Source organism: Eptesicus fuscus, chromosome 16 (assembly GCF_027574615.1).
Source record: "Eptesicus fuscus isolate TK198812 chromosome 16, DD_ASM_mEF_20220401, whole genome shotgun sequence".
NCBI classification, from domain to species: domain Eukaryota; kingdom Metazoa; phylum Chordata; class Mammalia; order Chiroptera; family Vespertilionidae; genus Eptesicus; species Eptesicus fuscus.
In genome coordinates, this window is record NC_072488.1 from 66,321,395 (window position 1) to 66,340,227 (window position 18,833).

Here is an 18,833-nt window from a genome sequence, read left to right on the forward strand (position 1 = left end):
TGGAAAAACGTCACAAAGGCAGGAGGGGGACATGGCTGTTTCCAGGACCATAAACATGGCACCCACACAGCAGGCGTGTGCTAGTGTTTACAGGAAGCTGTGGCTGGCCTTGAACAGACAGGTAGCCTGGTGACAGGTGTATCAGAGACCATAACCTGGCAGCCAGACAGAAAGAAAAAGTATTCTAGAAAGTCAGCAGGGAGAGGAGACTACAAAGCTGTGAATGCCTTGGTGGCCCACCGTGTGAGAAACTTAGGGATATGGGGGTGCTCTAAGGAGAATCTATGCTCTTAGAAGCCTCTCCGAGAGGCCACAGAGCACACAAAGAGGTGGGAGGATGTTGGGGCCTGAGCCCCAGCCAGCCCTGCTCAAGGGACCAGCAGTGAGGACTGCGGGCTGCCCCAAGGTGCTGGCACAGGAAAGGTGAGCAGCGGCTGCCTGGAGGCAGCAGCCAGGTTCTCCCCACCTTTGTGACAGTCAGGCAGCTTTTCCACACCTCTAGCCCCTTGACCTGTCCAAATTCCAAGGTATTATTCATTAGGGAACTGGTAAAAGGGTGTGGGTGGATCAGCACAGGAATACACCACTGGCACTAAATGCAAGCCGGAAGGTCTGAACAGGGTTGTATGCCTGCATGATGGCGGGGGGGGGGGGGGGGCCGGGGGGGTGGAGGGGGAGGAGCATTACACAGCTGAGAGTCCTGCCCCATCTCAAAGACTCTGAATCTACTCTCACAGAATTTACTTTTTCCACTGAAACCTACCTTTGAGTTTGGAGATCTGTAAGAGGGCTGGAAAACCGTCCAAAGCATTAAGTAGCCACAGCTTAAATTTCTTACTAAATAGCCGGACAGATTTCAGGTGCTGAATAGAAACATCTTCCAGAAAATCATTAAGGAGGACATCCTCGATTCCCTGCAACAGAAGTGTGGAGACAGCGTGCGGCCAGTGCAGGTGTCCTCTAGTCACAAGTGGGCCGAGGCCGCCTAGGCCACAGACTCAGAGAGGAGACCCCCCTGATCCGAGGGGCCGCCACCAGGCAGCCCTTGCCACAGCTCACTGTGCAGGAGCAGAATTTGAATTTTTTCAAAGAGCTTAAAATACCGATAATTGAACCAAAATTTTAAGAAACACTACACAGGCCATACTAGGTGGGTCAGACCGAAGTATTTTCATGGCTGAATCCAGGTGCTGGCTTCCATCCTTTGTGTAAAAAACTTAGAAGCACAAAACTGTTTCCCAGAAAATAAAAATAGCCCCAGCCAGGTGGTTCAGTTGGTTGGAGCATTGTCCCATACACCAAAAGGTTGTGGGTTCGATCCCCAGCTGGGGAGGCAACCGATCAATGTTTCTCTCTCACATTGATGTTCTCTCTCTCTCTAAAAATTAATAAAAACATATCTCAGGTGAAGATTAAAAAACAACAACATATTTTCACCACAGAAACTAGTGAAAATATAACTGACCTCCAAATTACAATAATCAGTCCAGAGATAAAAAACACTTTGACTCAGTTTGGAGCTCCCTGGTCACTGAAACCATAGGTTACCATGTACACTGGCTTTTTCTTTACATGAGGTAACTCAGACTCTCACTGAATTCAAAAGAAAAGCTGAGTTTCAGGGAAAGATTACAGCTTGTGATCCATCCGCCCCACTGTTCGCTCCTCAGAGGCCTGAAGCCAGGGACCTGCAGAGAGGAGGCTGTGGCTCTACCGCAGGCTCTGGACAGCCACGAGCCCAGCGTCTTCCTACCTTGTACATCTGTACGTCGTAGCATTTAAAGAGCTGGCACACTTCCGGCAATGCCATAAGCACGACTGTATCCTGTGGCAGAGCTTTCCAGAAGGAAGTGAGCAAGTCCTCCACCTGAAGTAAGGAATGGAACAGATCTCCAAAATCTCACTTTGTGCCTGGCGAGACTAACCCCCATATATACTTAACCAGCCCCAAGTGATACCGGGATGAATTTCATTCCAACTAATGTAAAGCTTAACCCATCAGCTTTTCTAGGTGGATGGAGTAACGTGGAACATACTTTCATGGAAGTTTTCTGGAAGGAAAGATGTTTTAACCACCAGGGGGCCCCTGTTGATTACAATAGGATGAGGGAATGGCCAGAGGGCACAAACCAGAGTTTAGAATAAATGTTCATTGATGATCGGCCCTCAGTTGTGTCTCAGCTCTGAAAGAGGGTGATAGTACGTAACCAGAGAGGCGTCCTCCTTGACACCGAGTTACAATTCATCTAAGGATTGTCCAGGCAAAAGAGGCAGAGTCTGTCTACACAGGAGCCTTCTTTACGGAGGAAATGGCCGCTTTCTCCCTTTTCTTTAGTTTCCCCCATGTTGACTTTTCAGATCCCATGATTGGCCAGTCTGAGCTGCCAGTTAATACTCTTGACTACTAGTGATTTCTGCAGGCTCAAGTGTGCTAGGGCACCCCAGCCCTGACACAGACCTACCCGTGGCCTCAGTCAAGGAAGTTAGGGCCAACTTCTGAGCCGCCTGATCAGGAACCCCTGCTGTAGGGTGCATGAATTCTAGAGAAGACATCTCCATAGAGACTCATAGACAGTCAACAAAAAATACAGTAATGGGATGAGCGGGATATATTAATCCTTTTCTTCTCAGGTGGGTAAGTTTGAAGCATGACCTTTCGGAGTTAGTGGGTTTGAATGAGACAACAGCCATGGTCTCATCTCTGCTAATTCTCTTACCACCCATGTCCAAAGTCATCAAGAACTGCTGCACGGCTTCAGACACATCTCTCTCTGACGTCATTGTCACTGCTCCAGATCTGATCACCTTCCTCACTTCTTACCTGACTAGGACAAAACCTCCTCACCACCCTCTCTACTCCACTAGGGCAGTCTGTGTCACTGCTCCCACAGCCTTCTCCATGAGTCAGAATTCGTCACAGGGCATGCAAGGCCCTCTCTCACACCAGCCTGTGTTCCCACCTCCCCTCTGGCTTCTCTCCTTTAATGACAATGAAATCTAGCCAGAGCGACCTTTTGTCACATGCCTTGTGAACATCCTGCTGCCTTTGCCTGCACCCACTGTTCTACCTGGAATACCTTTCCTACTCCATTTTGTCTGTTGAACCTCTGCTTTTCCACTAGAGTCCAGCTACATGGCCTCCTCTTGGGAGCACTCTCTAGTTATCTTTGTTAACTCTTCCTCTGGGCACCCACAACAGTCTAATCATACTGCTAGTCTAGGACTTGCCATATTATATCATATTTATTGGCTTATATTGCTCCTTTCAGTACCAGAATATCAGCCTATCAAGTCTTATAGAGAATACCTTCCTAGTTCCAGAAATGATACTGGTCACAAGGTAAGAATTAAGTTAATATTAATGAGTGAATAAAGAAAAGGAGAAATAGACATCTAATGTGGATATCCTATATAATAAAAGCCTACTATGCTAAGTGTCTGGTCGTCCAGAGACCACTCAACTGTTCAACCAATCAAAGTGTAATATACTAATGATATGCTAAGGCCACTCAACTGCTTGCTATGACATGTACTGACCACCAGAGGGCAGACAGACACTCCGACCAGTAGGTTAGCTTGCTGCTGGGGTCTGGCTAATCAGGACTGAGCAAGATGGGCCAGACATGTCCTGGAGCCCTCCCAAGGTCCCTCCCCAACCCAGATCATGCACTTGTGGGATCCCTCAGCCTGGCCTGCACCCTCTCACAATCCAGGACCCCTCGGGGGATGTCAGAGAGCTGGTTTCAGCCTGATCCCACAAGCCACTCCCCTCAGGAGGGCGCCAGACACAGGGCTCACGGCAGCTGGTGAGTGCTGATGCAGAGGTGCGAGCCTCTCCAGATCAGGACTGATTGAGCAGCAGGTAGGAGCTGCAGGTGGCGTTGGACTGTGGGTTTTGGCCCGATCCCAATAGGGCACCCAGAGGGACCCCACCCATGCACAAATTCATGCACCAGGCCTCTAGTCTATTAATAAACATTACATTGATAAAACAGGGGCCATTCTGAAGATATCATGGTCTCTATCCTGCTATCATGCTTTATACTAAGTACTAAATGTACTTATGCTGAATGAATATTATCACCTAAAGTTGAAGTACTTAGAACACTAAAGCATCAGAAAAGCTTTTATTTAAATGTGTACTTGTTTCCCTAGATTTCCATTTTTCCATTGCAAAAGATAAAACTCAGAACGGTTAAAAGATTTATTCATGTTTTCCACAATCCAGTCATTACAATATCCATGTCAAATCACCCTGCTTCAAAGTCTTGCTTCTTTTTCAGTTGGCATGTATCAATAAAATGATTCTTTAGCATTATTAAAACTTCAAGATGAATAATATTATCAACACTTTATTCAAAATCAGCTGAAATTAGAGTCTAAACATAGCTGAAGTATATTTATTTATTTATTTATTTATTTATTTACTTATATCTTTTTAAATTGATTTTAGAGTGAGAGGGAGGGAGGGTAGGGGTGAGTGAGAGAAACATTGATTTGCTGTTCTACTTATCCATGCATTGATTGGTTGCTTCTTGTATGTGCCCCTGACCAAGTATTGAAACCACAATCTTGGTGTATCAGAATGACACTCTAACCAGCTGAACTACCTGGCCAGGCAATGAATTATATATAAAGCATAAAGATAATTATATTAGCACTGTGGAAAATCCTCAGATGATTAAACAATAAAAATATCACCCTCAATAACTCACTCATTATAAAATAGCTGAATTCTAAACCCTTTAGTGCAGTGAATTACCACTAGATGTCCCTTAAGGGGTCTTTTCAAGTAAAATGTTGAACAGCAAGTCATAAATTCTTGTATCTATCGATATAATAGAGGAATATGCAAATTAGCCCAGATGCCATACTGTCACGACCAGACAGCAGGAACCTGAGGCTGCATGGTGCCTGGCCGGGGCTAGGAACTTCAGGCCACATCCCCCATCCCACAGGGCTTGACAGGGGACCTCAGGCTGTGCCCCCCCAGTGGGGCTTGATGGGGGACCTCAGGCTGTGCCCCCTGCCCCAGCGTGGGGCTGGGACACCTCAGGCCGCTCCTTCCACCCTGGCAGAGCTTGACTGGGGACCTCAGGCCATGCCCCCACCCCAGCGTCAGGCCGGGTACCTCAGGCCATGCCCCTGCCTGGCAGGGCTTGACAGGGGACCTCAGGCCATGCCCTCCGCCCCACAGGGCTTGATGGGGGACCTCAGGCTGCACCCACCACCCAGCAGGGCTTGACAGGGGACCTCAGGCCACACCCCCTGCCCTGGTGCTGGGCCGGGGGACCTGAGGCTGCACCCCCCACTCAGAGGGACTTGACAGAGGTGGGGCCGGCAAGGTCTGGGTCTCACCCAATGGGGGTGGAGCCAGCCGGGTCTGGGTCTCCTATGTTTTTGAAGCATGTGAGGGTGGTGGGCAGGGACTTGAATCTAGGTCCTAGGGCATGCCCCAGACTCTGACAGGAGGGAGATTTTCATATACATTTTACTAATTTTTTTTCATCTCTGACACTTCTACTATAGAGAAAGGGCAAATAGCAATATTAAAATATTTCCTCTAATTAATTCCCTTTTAATGTGCACCAATTTCATGCACCAGGCCACTAGTTTTATAGATAAAATCCTACCCGCTCAAGTTCTTGGTTCCTCACACTTTGTAGAATGTCTTGACAATAGTTGTAGTATTCATCAGCAAGAAAGGCCATCTAGGAAGGAGATGGAAAATTATTTCATTTTGCAGGCTACTTTAAGAATTAACTTCTCCTCAAAGGCCTTTCTGAGGTCCTTGGAGGCAGTTACACTTCTGATCTGACAGAAGCTGAGTGCTTCCTTCTGTGGAGTAATGCATACTTTATTGGCCTAAAATTAATATAGCTTCAATTTTGATGTCTCTACCAACCTTTATAAAGGTCATCGACCATTGACATCTTTCTCCCTAAACCTCAATTTTCCCCCTCCATATTGCCTAGTCCCAGGTTCTAGAAAATCCACATATCTGTTCCCTTCTTAGTCATAGGAGGCCCTCACTCTAGCCCTTTGCACTCGCTTGCTTTTTTCTCGATTCCTTTATTCCAATGCTAACCGTGTCGAGTCACACTCGACATCCGAGTGCAAAAGGTTAAAAGATGACAGAGTGGTCCCAGGTGCAGCCTTTTTATAGGGCAAGAGAGGAAGACCTAAATATTCTGATCACCCAAGTACAGGAGGAAATGTTGGTCCTCATGGGTCTGGGAGAAGGCAAATATTACTACATCCGGTACAACAATATTAACAGGCAAATAAGACATGCACTGCCTGAGGTATCAAAGGTGTAAAAAGTTAGTCTCCCCACGGCATGCAAGTACTTCCTTGCCAGTTCTTGCTCCCAGAATGGAAATCTCCTGAACTCAAAGGTGATCCAATTGGGTCTGTTATTAGTGAATGGTTTTCACACTAGAATACCATTTACACACTGTATTATTTCTTTAAAATAAAATGCGTTTTCTTGCATATAAGCCATATAATAATCACATCGCTTCTATGTAATCTTTTATCCATACCTCTCCACACATTACTGACCCCAGCAACTTTACCCCTCATTTCATTTCAAAAGATACTAACCTTACTTTATAATTCTATGAATTATGGTCATCAAGAAAGAGTTAGAACTTAATATATTACCCAAATGTATCACTCATGTGGACATGTATTACAAGTGCTATATAGTAATGTACAATAAAAATATTATCTATACATAATTTAATGCCACAAATACATTTTTACAACCCTTGTCCACCTAATTGTTTCTCCTTGAGTCACCGTATATGTATTATAAAAATGGCTAGTTGTATCAGAAATCTTGGGCCCTAAATAACAAGGAAAAGGAGGGTTGTGGACTTTTCTTTAGAAGAGCAATTTACAGAAAGGTAAATTTTCTATCAAGAAGAAAAAAAGGTAACCATTAATGATCAAAGCCAATATTTCTTGAGTGTGATCCTGAGACCAATAAGAAGCCCTGGGAGACTTTGGCTGAGGCCAGAAATCTGTCATTGTAACTAGATTTCCCAGTGAGCCACATGTACACTCAAGTTGAGAATATCAGCTCTAGGCAGACTGTTCTTTTTCCAACTCTGCATAAATCTCTACATTGGAACATGGAAAATGCATCATAGTTTCACCTGGTCAGAAGAACTTATTTGAAAATACAGTATTGTAGTAATTTAAGAAATTATTACAAGGATAATATAAGAGTAAGCTATTACAAAATAAAATAATAAAAGTAAATTTATGTGTTTCTGAAGTCAATTCCCTCAGTCCTTTTCCTGTGAAAAGAACTGATATTACAGGAAAAAAATGTTTAAATCATGAGCTGAAAGCTATTCTTCACAATATAAACAATCAGAAATCTAAAAAGGTATGGTACAGAACTCAATTTTGAATTCTGCAGGAGAAGGCATTCAGGAAAGAACCAGAGGGATTCTCATTCTGGAGGTCATTCAACATAAAAACAAAGAAAAAAGTGAGAAATTCTATTTAGATTTCATAGGTATATTAAATGCAATTTGAGATTTTCAACAGATCCAAGAAATATTATTAGAATTAGTCATTCACTTATTCCACCAGCCTTCAGTGCACACATACCATGTGGCAACCCTTAGAGATACAATGGGGGAGCCTTCCTTCCTGTCATGGCCCATTCCTCTCGGCACCATCTGCCTCCCCTGAGTTACTCCATTGATTCTCCTCAATGACTTTATTCTTCTGGCATCCTTGAAGACACTACTTACAGAATTATCACTCCCAAAGTAAATGCATCCTGTCACTCACCTTCTGAAGATGCCTCACTGGTTTCTTACAGTCTCTTGGGCGAAATCCAAATTCCTCAGCCTGGCATTGACAAGCCGTCCACCATCTGGACCTCACCCAGAGTCTCCTGCTCCCCAACATTCTCACCTCTGGCTCTTCACTGCCCACATATATCTCAGCACAAATGCAAGTTATACCCTCAAGATAACTGTCTCCTAAAGAAGGATCCTTGTGACCCTTCCAGAACCAGCTCTAGGGCAGTGTGGCAAGCAGAATAGCCCCCAAAAGATGTCTATATCCTAATCCCTGGAACCCTACCTGGCAAAAGGGAATTTGTAATTGTGATTAAGGCAAGGACCTTGAGATAGGGAGCTTATCCTGGATCATCCAGATGACTCCTAATATAATCAAAAGGGTCCTTAAAAGCAAATAACCTTTCCCAGGTGCAGAGAATCATAGAGAGGGCAGCATGGAGGACTCAGCCTGCCTTTGCTGGCTTTCAAGACTTAAGAAGAGCCACAAGCCAAGGAATAGAACAGCCTCTAGAAGCTGGAAAAGTCAAGAAATGGGTTCTCTCCTAAGTCCCCCAGAATGAACACAGCCCTGTGAACCCTTTGATCTTAGCTTAAACAAGAGGAGAAACTGTGTTGGACTTGTGACCTGTAGAACTGCAAGATAATAAATTTGTGTTGTTTTAAGCCACCAAATTTGTGCTAATTTATTACAGCAACAATAGGAAATGAACACAGGCTACCTTTTACAGGAAAGCTCACCATAATCTTTTTTCCTCCCTCCCACTTTGGAGTTCCCACCCCACTGATGGCTTGCACTGCCTATTGAACACAGTTGTTTCATGTCTATCTCAGCTCTCCAACTATAAATCTGTGTGGGCTGTGTGCAGTCTTTTGTTGAGCCTTGATTGCTAATGGCGTATCTGGGAGGAATTGACCTCCAGGCCAACTGGCTGTGAGGACCAGCTGCGACTATAGTGGGAGAGCTGCTATGCAGGAGACACCCCTATGGAGAAGGACTTGCTTCAGTAGGGCTTTGGTGCTCACTGAGTCTTCCCCTAGAGTGTCATTTGTGGATGCATAGAGTTTTAAACCAATATGGTCTGAAGCTGTTCACTGGGTGCACTAGCTCTAGGGCCTCCTCCCAGGAGGTACAAAGTCAGCCACTAACTGGGGCCACCTGGCAGAAGCTACAGAGAAATCTGTAAATAGTTGATACTTCTATTGGGCTAGGAAGCACCAAGGTCAGGCCCAGCTGTGAAGCAAGGCAGGCTGGTGCTAGTGCTGGATCTTGGGCCTTTTATTGATTGGTTTGGGGCATGCTGTCACCAGCTGCAGCTTGTTTGAGAGATTTTAGCAAACTATGAAGCCTGAGCCAGGACATGCCATTCATATGAAAAAGCAGCTGCCAACAGCTTGGGTGGGGCTGCAAATTGGATGGGGCAAGATCTCAGGAAATTAACAGGGTGGAGTGAACAGTGTGGGCCACTCTGATGGAAACTCAGATATGGCTGCCAGTCAGCTCTACAGTGGAGGTGGTCCCAGTACAGGAACAATGACCCCCAGAGCAACCCTGTCTGGGACAAAGCTGCCCCTGAATTTCTGCCCCAGTTCCAGGGAGTACAGCTCCTCCTCAAATGTCCATGGATTCCCCCAAAGCCACTGCCCAGCACTGGAGCTCAGAGGAAGCAAGACTGTGTAAGTTCATGTGTGGGCTCTTTAAGAGGAACATCTGGGACTCCAGCAGTCTCTGCATCACTCAGCCACAATCCTTGCTGGTTTTGACAGCTCAAAAATTGTGGGGACTTCTCAGCTCTGGAACCCTGAGCTGAGGGTCTGGTGTGAGGCTGGGACTCTCTGCTTCTCATGGGAGGCCTTGGAGATATCCTTCCCGATTAAAACCAACAATGCATGTGGGTGCTAGACCAGCCTGTTCAGTGACTCCTTCCCTTCTACCAGTCTCAATGTGCTTTCTTCTTTACTTCTTTAGTTGTAGAATTCCATTCAGCCAGGTTTCAGGCAGTTCTTAATGCTGGTTGTTCTGTATTATAGTTGTAATTTTTATTTGCTTCGGGGAGGCAGTGAGTACAGGCGTTTACCTATGCCGCCATCTTGGTTCTTCTTTGTTTTTTTATATTCCAAATCACTGATTTGATTTGAATCTGCTTTTGATTCCCTATAAATTATTCTTCATTTCTGTTAGTTATCCTTCTTTTCTGACTGGTTCTTTTTTATGGTTTCTATGTTCTTTTTCATGCTGTTGAATTTCTCACTAAGTTCTTTGAACATCCTTATAACTATTCTTGTGAACTCTATCTCGTAGTTTGCTTGCCTCCATTTCATTTAGTTCTTTTTCTGAAGATTTCTCCTGTTCTTTCCTTTGGAACTAGTTTCTTTGTCTCTGCACTTTGGCTGCTTCCCTGTGTTTATTTCTTCCCTGTGTAGGTAAAGCTGCTACATCTCCCTGACTTCTTGTGTAACCGGTGTCCTGTAGGGCCCAGTGCTACAGCCTCCCCAGTCACGGGAGCTGGGCACTGAAGGTGTGCTCCTGTGTGGACTGTATGCACTGTCTTATTGTAGTTGATTGCTGTTGGTGTCACTGAAAGGGATTGACTCTCAGGCCAATTGGCTGTGAGGACTGGCTGAGACTACAGCAGAGGAGCTTCCATGTAGAAGTCAATGCAGTCTCAATGTGGCTTCTTCTTTAAATCCCAAGTTGTAGAACTTCCATTCAGCTAGATTTCAGGTGGTTCTGAATGGTGTTTGTTTTATAAATTAGTTGTAATTTTGATATGGCTGTGGGAGAATTTGAGTACCACATTTACCTATGCTGCCATCTTGACCAGAAGTATCCAAAACTGTATTTTATTCAAATATAGAAGGTATAGTTTTTTTTATTTGTGTTTTTTTGTTTTCTTTCATATCTCAATCAGCCTTCAAGAGTGCTAGTCACAGAATATGTTTTCAAAAGGTTGTCCATTCAATGACAATTGTCAACAAGATAGCATCAGAGAGCTATCATGTTGTTTTGGACAACTAAAGTAAAATTCAACTCGTGATGTCATAGCTATTAATAGCTCTGGTGTCCCAATTTAAAGAGCTATCATTGTAATATAGAAACACTTCAATACAGATTTATCATTCACAAAATTACCACCTTTTTAATTATAGTGAAAGAAACATATTAAACAGCTGATGGGCAGCCACACAGTATGGCCCTTGAAGACAGGACCTAATCTGTCCCCATATAATGTGTGCCACACAGTGGACACTCAACAATCCGATCGAATTGCTGAGTGGTTAGGACTACACATAAGAACATTACACACGGGAAAATAGTTGTATCTAATTAAGATATTACTGAATATTTCTGGATCTATTATAGTAAATTCAGCACTCACTGTTCCGTCTTGTTGGATAATGCTGCCATAATTAGTAGATTTTTCAAAGGCAATGACGTCTCCACTGTGACAGAACAGATAACAGAGTAATAATTTTAGTAAGACACTTATTTCTGAGCATAGGAATAAAGTTTCTTTTGCAGTGAGGTAATTTGTATGGGGAATAACTTTTATTTCAAAACCATTCTTGAAGTTTATATCCAAAACTGGTGATTATCTCCTGATTGCAGTTATAAAAAAATAATCCATTTCTATAACTGGGACAACTACATATTAATATTAAAGGTTTATTCACTACAGAAGGAGGATAATATGTCATTATGGGTAGAGCTTGCTCCTGTGAGAAAAGAAAAATTATTACAGACATGAAGTCTTATTCTTTCTGACATGGTGTTTAAAATGATCAATTCGGAAACAATGATATCCTCTGAATTGATGGATATAGCAGAATGCCTTCACAGAACAAGGAAAATGAGACTGTAAGTTCCATTTCACCATGCCTCTTGGATTCATATATTATACTGGAGACATGTATATGTCATGGAGAACAAACTCAGTTTTACCCATGTGGTGTGGTACATTTTCCCTTTAATAGTGGGCATTTGAGAAACTGGGAACACAGGAACCCCAACTTTTCACAGGGAATGTGCATTCTTCAGATGCCAGAAGATAGTTTCCTCACTATCTTCAGAGCTGTGGCAGCTCTGTCCACTCCAGCACATTTCCTCCCACTTGATTGTTCTGACTTTACCTAAACACACAAAGAGAAGAGGAAGCCACCAGACTAACACTACTTTTGGAAGCAATGTCTTCAAGGTAGAGATGGCCTGGGAGGGGTGTGGGAATCAGAGAGGAGGTGAAAGGAAACAGCTTTTATCTCACATATAAAAGTCCTACATACCCTCCCAGTCTCTCCAAAGCCCCAGGAGCTCTCTCCTGAAGATTTGTGTTAGCTCATTCTCCAACTCAACTCATGGAAAACTGGGCTGAATACTTGACACCCATCTGGTCAATGTTGCCATGTAACACTCTATTTAAAATAGGGCAGATAGATTCAGGTTCTGGAAGCAAATCCACTAAAAAGTCACTCCCTTTTTATCAGTTAATAAGAGTTGTTATCACAACAGGAATTGATCTTTGGACTGCTCAATGGCAAGAAAGTTTCAGGACATTGTTCAAACTGGAAGGAATATATATTTGGGGTGGGGTGGGGGTTGATTGTCCAACACCTGTGAATTTGAAAATCTGTATATAACTTAAGCTGGCCCTTTGAATACATGACTTTCCAAACCACCAGTTGGCTCTTAAACAACTGGGCTTGAATTGCTCAGGTCAATTGAACTGTTTAAATTTAATTGAGTGGGTCAATTGAACTGAGCAGGTCAATTGAAAAATCTACATATAAATGAATCCACACAGTTGAAACCCATGTATCTTGAATCAATTATATATCTACACATAGGATGATGCAAGGAGAGCCAAAGGTTAAAAATTTAAAATGTTTTAGAATTCTACTTGTCGTGTCTCAATGGTATCCTCTTGGGTAAGTATGGACAATGGTGGAGTTTCTCTAGGTAAAATTTATAAACAGCCCATTGCCACACAGATTCTAGGACATTATATCAACAAGAACAGCAAACAATAAAACAATTAATAAACTCTGGAATGAAAGAAGACAGAAGAAATGTCAGAAATGTAAGTTCACTGAATAAAGGGCAGTCATCAACCTTTAAGAGACGTCTTAAAAATCACTTGAGATTTTCTTCAACTAAATTGGAGGTAGGGCAGTTTCTCTATCATTCCACATGTCAACATGTTATATCTAATATGTTTTCTTTGGAAAATGAATATATTCTATTGCATCCATCCACCCACCCATCCATCTAACTGTCCATCCAACTGTCCATTTCTTATTCATTCATCAAATGGTTATTGCATGCCTACTCTGTGGTAGGCATTGTTCTAGGGCCTAGAATCTAGGCCCTAGTGGATATAGCTGTGGCAGATAAGGTCTGTTCTCACAGAAGTTATAGCCTAAGAGGAGGGAAGATGTTACACAAATAATTTCAAAGAGATTGAGGGAAGGTTTTGACAGATGAAATATAGGTTTTTGGGCAACACATGTTCAGGGACCATCCTATTCTCTTGTTAGTTCGACAGTTTACATCCCTGTAAACTAGCAGCTAGATAAGCTCAAGAGAGCTTCACTTGTGATTAATTAGTGTGCTTTGGTTGGCACATTATACAACACCATCTTTGGGCAGCACTTATTAAACTCTTTCCCTAATGACAATAATCTTCATGAGACATGCCTTTGTACCCAGAAACAGGAATCTGAAAGCTAGAAGGTCTAGTTTTTTATTAAATAAATGACATGGGAAGACCTTACCTATCACTTCCCTCTCCCTCCCTACCCTGACCCTGGTAGCTTTGGAGGCCAATCGCATGAATGATGCTATCATGTATTTTGAGTTTTTAAATGAAACTCCCACTTTTCTGTCATGTGTTCAATGCAGAATGAGTGTAACTCAATAGCCATTGAAAGGAGAGTGGTGTCAACCTTTCACTGTTATAAGGAAAACTGAGAGAGCAATTAGGCCTATGTGTGGCAGACAAGGGGGCACCATCCTAATATAGTCACTGGGGAGCTATGTCATTTTTGTAGTTTCAATAATTGTTGTTTCAATGCTACATAGGGATTTTATGCATTGAAACAACTATAATGGGAAAAAGAATAGTTATCAACCCCATGGAGAGTTGAGACCTGTAAAATGGTCCCCATCACTACTTGCCCCGGCCATGACATCTGGAATGCCCTAATTAAAATGAATGGATTATCACATGGGTCAACATATAGGTTTGGTGATAGCCTATTTATTTATTTTAAAAATTATCTGGTCTTACAGAACATATGCAAGCAAAGATCCATGAAGATACGCATGATTAAAAGGTGAGTGAGAGGCAATATTAGAGAATAGCTACAAAGCAGATGAGCAGAGAATCAGTGACTCAGTGCTGGAGACCAGCTCCGGCCAGAGGGTGATCGTGAAAGGCCAAGTTAAAGGCATCAGCTCTTAGAGGTTCTGGCCAACTGGTTCGAATGAATACTTCAGGCAACAGCTGTGCTTTAATCTTGCAGGCAAGGCGTGGCTGGGTGAGAAAGTGAGACTATGCAGACAGTGTGCCCCCTTCTGCATGCTGGGGACTACCCCCCAAGAGGAGGGTCAATGAGAGTGAGGAGGCCAAAGCAGTATTGGAGATGACAGTTTCAGCTCTCAGGGTACCAGCCAGGGTGGCCTCATGTTCTGGGGTCACTGCCTCTGTGTCATTTCCGTATGTGGTTCTGATTCAGTCCTATGGAACATTTATTCAGTTACGATCAAAAACAGTCATTACTAAAATATGGCTTTAATAAAACCACAGCAAACATCCAGAGTTGGCCTTGCTATGAACAAAGGACTTGCAGTCCAAAGAGCAGTCTTCCTCCATGGTCCTCTGAGGGCCTGGGATGCTTTAAGGTGCCGAATCATAATGACAGAGAAAAGGCCCAGGGCAGGGGGTGAGCAATCTGAGGCAGATCAGCACGGAAGGTCCCTTGGGTGTCTTGTGAGCTGTCCCCTCAGCATCTGCACAGAGCCCAAGCCAGGCAGGCGCAGGATGTTAAGATTCAACTACGGGAGGAAGGGAAAGGGCTCAGAGGTTCCAGAGAGGGCCAGGGGAATGGAGGGGGAGAAGGCAGAGACAGAGTAGCCCCAGGGGAGAAGGAAGGCCCAGCATAGAGCAGGCTTCCTTGTCCAGCTATCCCACTACCTTGCTATGTAGCCTTACACGCATTGCCTGGGCTTTGAGAACCCCAGTTTTCCATCCCTCTAAAGCAGTGGTTCTCAACCTTCCTAATGCCTCGACTCTTTAATACAGTTCCTCATGTTGTGGTGACCCCCAACCATAAAATTATTTTTGTTGCTACTTCATAACTGTAATTTTGCTACTGTTATGAATCGTAAAGTAAATATCTGTGTTTTCCGATGGTCTTAGGTGACCCTGCTACAGGTTGAGAACCGCTGCTGTAGAGCCTAAGACCATCGGAAAACACAGATATTTACACTACGATTCATTAACAGGAGCAAAATTACAGTTATGAAATAGCAACAAAAATAATTTTATGGTTGGGGGTCACCACAACATGAGGAACTGTATTAAAGGGTCGCGGCATTAGGAAGGTTGAGAACCACTGCTCTAAAGGGAGGGAATGGAATTTAAGGACTCCTGAGACCCTTTCTAACTTGCAGAGCCTGTCACCTGAGAACAGGTGGCCTCCAGTGCCCTGCAGGGCTTAAATGATGGTTGAAAGATGCTTTCTCGGCTTTGCACAGGGCGGGTGCAGAGACCTTCCTACTGGAGTCTTGCAAATGGTCCTTCACTCTGCGCAGTGCTGACAGCCTGACAGCCTGACAGCCACATCTCACTTTAATTAGTGTTATGATCAATTGGGCTAAAAAGATGCAGTGTAAAGAGAATTGAGAAATGACTTTATGGCACACAACTCATCTTTTCACCCAATAAAATCTTTTTTATTTTATTTTTTTATTGATTTCAGAGAGGAATGCTGAGGGAGAAGAGCTAGAAACATCAATGATGAGAGAGAATAATTGATCGGCTGCCTCCTGCACACCCCATGATCGGGATCAAGCTTGCAACCGGGGCATGTGCCCTGACCGGGAATCCACCCTGACCTTCTGGTTCATAGTTTGACGCTCAACCACTGAGCCACGCCAGCCAGGCCCCATAAAATCTTTTAAATGTAGTGTTAGCTTGATATGCTTTTTGGCATTTAACTTTGTTTTAGTCTAACTACAATTTGCATTCACATTCTCAGGTTTTGACATCATTTGTCATTAATCCAGACTTTCATTTACATCATTTTGGCATTGCAACTTGCCCTCTCAAATCTAACAACAGTGAAACAACTTGAAGCAATTATAAAGGTAAGAGGATAAAAATGTAATAAAACCTAGTTCATGGACCAGGCTTGTTTAAAGTGTCAGACTGCAGGACAAAGGTGCTTCATCTTCTAATCATTAAAGAATCTCATTTTAATATTTACTCAAACCACACTAATTATTTTGGTTTTGAATAGGAGAAGATATCCTTAATTTAATGAATATTTTTATAACTGAAGTTAAAATAGTAAATATACGTATGTATTCATATAAGGACCCGTGTTGTTGTGATTGCAAAACACTGTATTTAATATCATCTTGATTTTACTAGTACTAATCACTAAAATATATTGAACACTAACTCATTGCTGTGTTTTACTTGCATTACCTTAGTTCTCACAATAACCCATTAAGTAGGTAGGTAGTAATTCGCTATTATCCCCATCTATCTATAATAATAAAAGGGTAATATGCTAATTAGACCAGACATCCTTCCAGATGAAGCCGGGGCCTGAGGGAAGCTCGGGTTTTGGGTACCTGCCAGTGGCCGGAGGGAAGCCCGGATCCTGGGTGCCAGAGGGAAGCTGGGGGAAGGAAGGCCTACTCTTGCATGAATTTCGTGCATTGGGCCTCTAGTCCTATCTAATAAAAGAGTAATATGCAAATTGACTGTCACTCCAACACACAAGATGGCTGCCTCCATGTGGTCAAAGATGGCTGCCTCCATGTGGTCAAAGATGGCTGCCCCCATGTGGACACAAGATGGCTGCCACAAGATGGCCAGCAGGGGAGGGCAGTTGGGGGGGACCCAGGCCTGCAGGGGAGAGCAGTTGGGGGGTACCAGGCCTACAGAGGAGGGCAGTTGGGAGGGACCAGGCCTGCAGGGGAGGGCAGTTGGTGGGGGGCAGATCAGCAGGGGAGAGCAGTTAGGGGCGATGAGGCTGGCAGGGGAGGGCTGTTGGGAGGGACCAGGCTGGCAGGGAGGGCAGTTTGGGGTGACCAGGCTGGCAGGGGAGGGCAGTAAGGGATGACCAGGCCTGCAGGGGAGAGCAGTTTGGGGCAATCGGGCTGGCAGGGGAGCAGTTAGGCATCAATCAAGCTGGCAGGGGAGTGGTTAGGGGGTGATCAGGCTGGCAGGCAGGAGTGGTTAGGGGGAATCAGGAAGGCAGGCAGCCGAGCAGTTGGGAGCCTGCAGCCCTGGATTGTGAAAGGATCGGTCTAAATGGGCAGTTGGACATCCCTCGAGGGGTCCTAGATTGGAGAGGGTGCGGGCTGGGCTGAGGGACATCCCCCCTGCTGTGCATGAATTTCGTGCACCAGGCCTCTAGTATATATATAAAAGGCTAAGTGACCATCCAACCATCCAACCATCCGGTACATATGACACACACTGACCACCAGGGGGAAGACACTCAACACTGGAGCTGCTGAGCTGTGGTGACTTGGCAACAGTGGTTCTCAAGTGACACACCCCAGATCAGAGAGGCAGGAGCCTGATTCCTCTCAGGGCTGCACGATTCCACCTTCAGCTGTGGGTTATGTTGTTTCTGGGGCACTGTCAGCCCTGAATCTGGTTTACTGCACACTTGTGTTTGCATTCCACACCCTGTACAACAGCAATTTTGCAGAGTGCCCTCTTGCACTCCGGGACCCCTATCCTAATATATAAAAACCCCGGGTCCATAACGACTGACCAAAGGCTTGACCTAACACCGGAAGTCAGTCTTGCAGTCAGTGCTGGGTTGCCGAGGTGACCCAGCACTGACTGCCACCGGTGTTGGCACAGTGACCCAGCACTGACTGCCAAGGGGGCTGTGGATCAGGCCCAGAGAGAGGCCCGAAGATAGAGGCAGGGTCTGATCCGCAGCCTCTGTGGCAGCTGTTGATCAGCCATTGCCTCTATCTTTCTCTCTAGGCTTCACCAGCAGCCACGCCTGTTTCTCTCCAGGCCTCCACAGGGGCTGCAGATCAGCCCTGCCTCTCTGATCAGGCCCAGAGATAGGCCCAGAGATGCTAACTGGCATAGAAACCAACCAATCATAGGAGCAAATGGCTGCCTAGGAGGCAGAGCTTTTGATGCTGACTGGCATAGAAACTGACCAATCAGAACCAAATTGGCCAGCAGGGGAGGGCAGTTGGGAGAGAGATCAGGCTGGCAGGGGAGGTCAGTTGGGGGCAACCAGGTCATCAGGAAAGGCAGTTGGGGGCGAGATCAGGCTGGCAGGGGAGGGCAGTTGGGGGTGAGATCAGGCCGCAGAGGAGGGCAGTTAGGGGTGATCAGGCAAGCAGGCAGAGGCAGTTAGGGGCGATCAGGCAGGCAGAGAGGTTAGAGGGTATCAAGCAGTCAGTCAGAGGGGTTAGGGGCAATCAGACAGGCAGGCAGAGGCAGTTAGGGGCGATCAGGCAGGCAGAGAGGTTAGAGGCTATCAGGCAGTCAGTCAGAGGGGTTAGGGGCAATCAGACAGGCAGGCAGAGACAGTTAGGGGCGATCAGGCAGGCAGGCAAGTGAGCAGTTAGGAGCCAGCAGTCCCAGATTGCAAGAGGGATGTCCGACTGACGGTTTAGGCCCAATTGGACAGTCAGACATCCCCCAAGGGGTCCCCGATTGGAAAGGGTCCAAGCTGGGCACGAGTTTCATGTACCGGGCCACTAGTCTATCCATATATATAAAAGACTAAGTGACCAGCAGT

At 44.9% G+C, this 18,833-nt stretch overlaps 1 protein-coding gene and 1 long non-coding RNA gene across 2 annotated transcripts in view; one reads left to right on the forward strand and one right to left on the reverse strand.

The window, feature by feature from the left end:
- The window catches only part of RFX8 (regulatory factor X8), an 87,100-nt gene that overhangs the window by 24,904 nt on the left and 43,363 nt on the right, over positions 1 to 18,833 (reverse strand). Inside the window, 5 exon segments of the mRNA XM_008153434.3 lie at positions 764 to 914; positions 1,754 to 1,867; positions 5,658 to 5,711; positions 6,338 to 6,396; positions 6,399 to 6,438. Of these exon segments, the coding sequence (XP_008151656.1) occupies positions 764 to 914; positions 1,754 to 1,867; positions 5,658 to 5,711; positions 6,338 to 6,396; positions 6,399 to 6,438 (418 nt within the window).
- Positions 180 to 8,443, forward strand: LOC129151850 (uncharacterized). Its single transcript, XR_008558544.1, has 3 exons — positions 180 to 423; positions 3,270 to 3,340; positions 8,235 to 8,443. It is a non-coding gene; the product is annotated as an uncharacterized LOC129151850 (long non-coding RNA).